Raw genomic sequence first — 8625 nt, forward strand, 5'->3', positions numbered from 1 at the left:
TGGTACCCGCCGTTTAATGGTATTGCCCCCCCCCCTCCCTCCTTCCCTCCCTCCCAGCGCCTTTATGGGAAAACGGAAAACCCACTGCAAAGGAGTTGGGGAGACGGATAATGTGATTGAGAGAGGGGGCGAGGGAGAGAGATGGGTGGTTGGTGAGTGCAGCCGGGGGGGGGGGGGGCGTTAGCAGGGTGTCCTGTATCATATACTTTCGAAATTCATAGTCGGTGATTATAATCTACTTACGTGGCACAGAACAAAGAGATACTTCGTACACGCTATCTTGATATGGGCGGCAAGAACGACCTTTATTTGAAATGTAAACGAACAAAATTTAATAGGCCTATATGTGTTATGATCTGTATCAAAGTTCGGTCTTAATGATGTACACAGTGCATAAATTATAGTATGTGAAAGGAGACTGAACATGATTGGCGCATTCTTCGATGGTTTCACCGGCTTGCGTGTCAAACAAGCTTGAGGAGTCCCCCACGGTGAAAAGATTCATTAGAGTATTTCTCAGATGACCCTCTAGGCCTATCATCACACCGTACCCTCATCAACCACATGCTAACATCAATCTTGACCAAACTGCAAACAAATCTCAAACAATTCGTAAAGCTTACACTCTAAAAAAAACTGTGATCCTAAATCTGACACCAGACGGCTTCTTCAGAGAACCACGCCCATATATGAAACCCTCGGATTTGATCATATTATTTAAAAATTAAAGGGTGCTAATGTATCCAAAGGTGTCATGATAATAACATCAACAGGTGTGGAAATAACACCACGAATATAATACTTGTGGAGAATTACTGTGTTGGTCCAAGCAAATCAGCACTTCATGATTAGACACCGATGGTTGAATGGCTTAATGTTTTCCCATTTGGTGATACTATGCAAAACATACAAATTTCAGTAAGCAATAATTAGATCCAATATATAAGCGGACATGAATTATCCCTCTCTTATTTATAAAATATTCCAAGATATTACAAAATAACTTGATTGCATCTTCGAATACAACATTGCACGAAAATCATTCAGGTGTTCCTCAGGGAACGTCACTGTCCCCGGTCTTATTCTACGCCTCTAGACCGCTGGCTGTGATGCGTCCTCCGCCTTGTTCTTTGCTGCTTCAGCCTCGGCTTCCTTCATGAGATCGTTCTTGATGAATGCCGCTTCCATGGTTGAGTGGATAGTCTGTAGCGCCCCCACTGTTGCTGGGAGGAGAGCAATGGCCTCGGCGGTGTCCTGTTTCAGGTACCTGAAAAAAAAATAATGGAAAGGATTTGATTTGATTAGATTTGATCTCCACATTAAAATATCAAAAGTATATGAAAGTGTTTTTCAACAAAATATAACATTTAAGCAACCAACAATGATTATTATTATACAAACATAACGTTATTCTAATCAAGATATATACTAACTCCTGAAAACTAAGTCTTTTTTTAATACATAAATAACGACATAATACATTTGAAAAGTGGGAGACCGCCATGTTGAGCTTGGATCTTGAAATCGAAGGAGGCCTCGAAAGGAAATGGAAATGAAAGATTTAGAATGAGCAGGAGGAGGGCGTTGGCTTGGGGCGATGTTTAGAGCTCTTGTCAAGATGGTCAGTCTCTCTTCGTAATGATATTTGTGGAAGTTTCGCTTAGTTTTACATATTAGTTATATGCACATCCTGGTTGGTATGCAAATGAGGGAACTGATGACATCACTCACTCACTTTTTCTTTTGTATCTTATTATTTGAAATGTTAAATATTCTAATTTTCTCCTAATTGTCCTGTGAAATACGGTTTTATTTCTCACTGAACATCATTGCTTAACATCGTATGGTTCAGTCAAGTTGGTCCTAATTGTCGGATCTGTAAAAATTGAAATATTGTATAATTCAAACAATAAAAAACAAAAGAAATAGTGAATGATGGAAATCATCAATTCTCTCATATGCACGAGGGTAAATTGTGCATATAACTAGTTTGTGAAAAATAAGCGAAATTTCAAAATGTCATAACTTTCTTATTTTACATCCGATTTTAATAAAATTTTCAGTATTATGCTTGTCTGATTTTTTCTGTTGATTCAACACAACTTTTTTTGTGGTAGGCTTGACCTTTAATTGTGCAATATTAGTGATAATGAAATGGATATCAGACCAATTTGTTATGAGACGAAATGGTGATTAGACAAAGTGATGATTGGACCAAATGGTTATTGGACCAAATGGTTGTTAGACGAAACATTGATGGACGGAATGGCATTAGACTGAATGGAAGTAGATCATGTGATGAGTGGACGAGTTGGCAATAGCCGAATTGGCAATTTACCACTTCATGTACATCATGTACGATGTTAGTTGTTAATGCAAAAGGTAGAACAGCCGCCCCCCCCCCCAGAAAAAAATACATATATGCATATTTTTCGGGGGCTACTTTTCACTTCATGTACATAATGTACGATGTAAGTTGATAATGCAAAAGGTAGAACAGCCGCCCCCCCCCCCAGAAAAAACACATATATGCATATTTTTCGGGGGCTACTTTTCACGGTATCATACTGCCTAATTCTGCAAAATTGGATAAGCTTTAACATGGAAATAAATTGGGATTTTCGGGGTTTCTGTTTTAGGTTCCAGCATTCTTTTGAGCATGTTGGGAGTTGGTAGTAGACGAACTGGCAATTCACCGATCCACTGCGTTGTTTTCAAAGACATACCATCGGTCACTTTGTATATAGTCGGAATAGCTGATGTAAATGTAGCATGATTTAAGTCCCTATAACTTACTTATCAACGAAATCTTTCCTAACTGGGAGGGTCTTGCAGGCGAGTCTTGCTGCGGTCCTGATCGGGAGAGCGTTGTGAGGGGCGAGTGAATCATCGTAGGCCTTCCTTGCGAGCTGGGACATCTTAGTGTCGTCTTGGGCTTCTCCCATTCTCTGTAAATAATTATATTAAAAAAAAACAGTAATAGTAATCAGTGGCGGACCGTGAACCCGGTGGAGAAAAAGCATTGGAGGGGCACTGTATTGTTTGTGAACAATGCTGTGCCCCTCCAATACTTTGTCTTCTCCGGGTCACGGTCCGCCACTACTACTACTACTACTAATAATAATAATGATAATAATAATAATGATAATAATAATATTATTATTATCATTATTAATAATAATAAAGACAATGATAATGATGCTGATGATGATGATGATGATGATGGCGATGATGATAATAGTAATAATAATAACAATGATAATAAAAATGATGATGATATCAATAATAATAATGACAATAAAAGTAACAAAGATAATAATACAAATGATAATAATACTAAAGTGCAACTCTAAAATCTGAACACCTTATTAAAGACGGAACACATTGCGATCGTCTGACCCTTTATATTCGATGTGATTTTCTGTAAAGTAACTTAGAGATATACCAAAATGAATACTATATTTGCAGTGTCACCATTTTTTTCGGGGGGGGGGGTGAGAGTAAGTATATATAGTCAGCAGGCATAGACCCTACATGATTGAAACTTTGATCAACAAGTGGCCTTCACACAAAGACTAGCATATACAAAACTTGGGCGAGAGGGTCTTCAGTACTATAGACATGCACAGGGCATTATAAACTGCACATTCAGACTCTTAGTTCGGGTGAAGGGTTTCACACCAGACCAGTAAGTAGTCTCCTGTGCAACCCTTCACGCGAGTTAAGGGTCTGAATGTGCAGCCTAAACATACCTTGTGTAGTGAAGGCCCTCTCGCCCTGAATCGAAACAGCAAGTTTTGTATGTGCTAGTCTTTGCTTGGAGACACACTTGCTGACCAAAGTTTCTATCAGGGTCTGTGCCGGCAGACTAAACAGTAAGGGCGTATATATACCTTCATAATCAAGATGAAGAAGGCCACATCCCAGTGCATCTCCAGGAGGACCTTCGATGCTGCAGTGGCTCCGCCTTTGGTCTTCTTCTTGATCCCCTGTGCCTTCTCGTGATCGAGCGCCTTGACGACCGCGGTGTAGACGGACCCATCCTCCTTGGTGAGGTTGTTGACTGCCTTGATCCGTGATCGCATGTCCTTGGACGCGAAGTGGAACACCTGGCCCATGTTGTCGTACAACCTTTGAAGGTAACGAAATAATTTTGATCATTATAATCTATCCAGGGTAGCCAGTAGCCACTTTGGATCTTATATATGAACTGTTCTCCCAGCGGGTCCTGCGTTTTTAACCATTTTCCATTCTATAAGTCGGGCGCCTGACAACTGAAGGCAGAAGGTGCCCTTTCTTAGGTCTTTGGTATGACTCGGAGATCGATCCCACGACCTATCGTTCATGAGATGGACGCTCTACCACTGAGCCACCATGTCCGGCGTACAAAGACGAGGAGAGTTTTTATATGAATTTCTGCATGGGCCCGTATCACAAAGGTTAGCGATTAATCGCTGAATAAGATGACCTATCAAGATCATCCTTGCATGTGCATTTTGCTTAGTAGACTGTCTACGAACCAATCAGAATTGTTCTTTCAAATTAGAGATTATTTAATTACATTTGTGTGACGCGGCCCCGAGCGTTGATTTATTCAACCCCCTTTGTTTGCCATGGTTCCTTGTTGATCAGCGCCCCGTCCTACAAAGAGTTACAATTGATCCGATCAATCTCAAGTATATGGAAATCCATTAATGTCATTTTTTTCCTTTTGAAAATTTGCTCAATGTCCCTTTAAAACCAAAAGAAGCACACTGAATTGTCACGAAAACAGTAAATGTATGAATGACATTACTTTTTGGGTGATGAACTTTTTTTCTTATTTTTTTGCTTATCAAATTATTTTGGTCGAAATTGCCTTTTATTTTGGGTGATAACCTGGTTTTTTTTTTTTTTGGGGGGGGGGGGGTGTTGTCAAATTTTCCGGCTCCTGGTCCCCCTACCTTTGGGGAGAGATTTCCGCCCTTGTGTGATACAGCGAAATCATTTAGTCTGCGACGAGATAACAAACGACAAAACCTTTGCAGATATGAAATAAGGTGAGCATGGTAAGAGGTTTGATAAAAAACTAATCTGATCATTGAACTTTGCGTTTTCATTATCATGTTTAAATAGTGGATCGGATAGGTCCCAAACCATGTAGTCTGAAGACTTAGATCCTGATTGATTTTTTTTTATCAACTGGGTCTTTACAAAAGACTAACACAAAAAACCTAAAGAATATTAAAGGGTTGAAATTGAGGGGGGATATAATGCAGTTTGATATCATTAAATGCCTTAAATTTATCATCATTTTCGTTCCTTTCTGACAAATATAATTTTTGTAAAATTAAAAAAAATCCTTATTTTTATGGTTCCTTAGACTAATTAGGCATTTCTCTACAGCTGATAACTCACCACAAAAGAGTATGTCGAGTTGTTATTTACGTATCTGGGGGAGGAGTTTCTCGTTATTTCGATTTAGCATTCATCAACAACTACCGAAATTATCATGATTACATTGCGTGGGCTTCAATGAGGAGGTTATGCTCCGTGTTGTACGGAGCGTGCAAGAACATAGTAAATATATTGTCAAATACCCTACATGGCAAAGAACATCCAAGAAGTCTTTGTCGAAAATAAACAACAGTTTCATCCTTGACTTTGGACGAACGACATAATTGCAACTTCTCGTCAGCTCCGAAACTTTGGATGGAATTACTCTTCCGGTTTAGCAACTTTCGACAGAAACCTCCAAACTATTCCGTGTCATTTGACGGGCTTTACATGACACATTATTCTCTGGTCTTGAATACTCCATACGTACATAGCGGATCGAGAACTTGCTATCATTTCTCGGGGTGGGGTTTACATTCTGAGGTGCATTTATACATCACCTTGCTATCTCGTCATATCCTTTTAGGAATGGTCCAAACTCGACGTCATTGCCCGATTTGGCAGCGGTGAAGGTATCCTTCACAACGGCAACATCCATCTTGGCTGTCATCTTGATGAAGTTCTGAAATGGAGATAGTAGGAGAAAGGGTGATTGATAAATAGAGGGATAGATGGATGAATGGGGAACCAGAATAGAGAAAGAAAGAAAGGAAGGAAGGAAGGAAGGAAGAAAGAGAAAGAAAGAAAGAAAGAAAGGAAGAAAGGAAGGAAGAAAGAGAAAGAAAGAAAGAAAGAAAGAAAGGAAAAGGGAAGGAAAGAAGAAAGAAAGAAAGACAGAGATATAGAATAGATAGATAGATAGATAAAAGATAGATAGAGAGAGAGAGAGAGAGAGAGAGAAAGATAGATAGATAGCCCTCCTCCCTCTCCTCTTCCACCCCCACCCCTCTCTCTCTCTCCCTCTCTTCCACACACGCATCCAGGGTTGCTAACTAATTTATCCTTTTCGACTATGCTCATTGAATAAGCTATATTATACCCTTGTTTGTTTTTATGTATTTAGTATGTTCAAGTGAGGTAAAGAAAAGTGCGTTACTAACTATTTGTTGTTCATTTACTACGCACATCCTTCCTGTATTTATTTTAGTGCAGGCCTAAATTGCGGTATGGTCATAATGGGTATGTTCAAGGTCCCGTTTCATACATGTCATGAGGACTTATTATAAAAAAAACAAAGGAACAGTTTCTATGACAAGTGTACTATCAACCAATCAGACTGGAGGATTTCAGTAGCTTTTAACTGTTATCGGAGAAAAGGTTTTGTGAAATGGGCTACAGGAGTGCAAAGCTTAAGGTGATCAATTAACTATCAAGTAACGAGTGTGCTTAATAACGAAAATCCAAATGGCATTTCCAAAGGCGAACAGATGGGATATCATCAATCATTCAAACCATATTGTGTAGTCTAGCTTGATCACGGTACCGGTAGATATGATAGAAACTTGCCTGTTTTATCTGAAGTCCGGTCCGGAGTCCGGTGTAACTTGACCATGGACTATGGGAAGCCAAATATTCCAAATTGTTTTTAAATTGCACCATACTTTAGGTTTCCTATATGTGCTCTCACCTCATGTTGATGAAGTTAAAAAAAATCAGTACTTGTTTTGAGTTACTACTACTACTACTACTACTACTACTACTACTACTACTACTACTACTACTACTACTACTACTACTACTACTACTACTACTGCAACTACTACTACTACTACTACTACTACTACTACTACTACTACTACTACTACTACTACTACTACTACTACTACTACTACTACTACTACTACTACTACTACTACTTCTACTACTACTACTACTACTACTACTACTACTACTACTACTACTACTACTACTTCTTCTTCTTCTTCTTCTTCTACTACTACTACTACTACTACTACTACTTCTTCTTCTTCTTCTTCTACTACTACTACTACTACTACTACTACTGCTGCTGCTGCTACTACTTCTACTTCTACTACTACTACTACTACTACTACTACTACTACTACTACTACTACTACTACTACTACTACTACCACTACTACCACTACTACCACCACTACTACTACTACTACTACTACTACTACTACTACTACTACTACTACTACTACTACTACTACTACTACTACTACCACTACTACCACTACTACCACTACTACTACTACTACTACTACTACTACTACTACTACTACTACTACTACTACTACTACTACTACTACTACTACTATACTACTACCACCACGACTATATCTATACTACTACTATACTACTACTACTACTACTATATTACTACTACTACTACTACTACTACTGCTGCTGCTGCTGCTGCTGCTGCTACTTAAAAGAGAAAGAGATGGGGTGTAAGAAAGAAAGGGAAGGGAACACCCTAAAAATGAAGGTTGGAGGGGTGACAGCATTTTCTTAAATGTCTTATCCAACCTTGCAGAAAGCTAAACGCAACAATTTAAGAATTTTGGTTTAACGATTTAAAGTGGTAAGAGCTACATTATAAAGAAATTACTCCTCTTACCTTTCAAATCTTGATTTCACTCTTCCTTTTTAGGGTGAATGGTTATACATAAAAATAAAAGATTGCGGAGAATGTTAGCAATGATAAAACATGCGGTTCCAACATGCATATAATTATAACATGGGAATGTCAAAATAAAATGAAAATGAATAAGAATCAGAAAAATGTACCTTAAATTCTTGATGAAATTAACCAAAGATTTGACCACAACCGTCTTTCAGGGAGCACGCCTATAACACACCCAGTCCAATCCACCACACGCCGCCAAATGCAAGGTGCCCTGGTGCTTCCAGGGCGTAGGTGGTACCTCAACCAGGAATCAGTCACACCGATCAAACTAACTCCACACCGATCAACTCTAACACGTTATTACCAACGACAGGCTATCGGTCGATTAGGTGTCAGAGGGTGGAGTGTGACTGAAACAGCGTGTATTTGTGCATGTAAGGGTTGATATTATTTACCAGACACCAATCACGGGCAATGATAAGATAACACCTATCTGACTGTGAGGAGATCAGGGGTTCATTAATTGATTATAGTGACGTACTCGACACTAAACAAGCTAAGATTTTATTAAGTAGTTTTTAAGAGTTGAATCGCCCGTTGGAGGGACAGGGGGCAAATTACGTATAACGACAGTGTGGGGGTGTATTACTTTC

At 39.1% G+C, this 8625-nt stretch overlaps 1 protein-coding gene across 1 annotated transcript; it reads right to left on the reverse strand.

Annotated features, from left to right (window-relative positions):
- Positions 1-280: 280 nt before the first annotated feature.
- On the reverse strand, positions 281-8241 carry LOC121417462. The gene is made up of 5 exons (XM_041611177.1): positions 8134-8241; positions 5877-5998; positions 3894-4131; positions 2797-2948; positions 281-1267 (listed from the first exon to the last, which is right to left on the reverse strand). Exons 2-5 carry the CDS (start codon positions 5984-5986, stop codon positions 1093-1095), a joined length of 675 nt encoding a protein of 224 aa, XP_041467111.1. The 5' UTR covers positions 5987-5998; positions 8134-8241; the 3' UTR covers positions 281-1092.
- Between the last annotated feature and the right edge of the window lie 384 nt (positions 8242-8625).

Source organism: Lytechinus variegatus, chromosome 6 (genome assembly GCF_018143015.1).
Source record: "Lytechinus variegatus isolate NC3 chromosome 6, Lvar_3.0, whole genome shotgun sequence".
Taxonomy (NCBI): Eukaryota; Metazoa; Echinodermata; class Echinoidea; order Temnopleuroida; family Toxopneustidae; genus Lytechinus; species Lytechinus variegatus.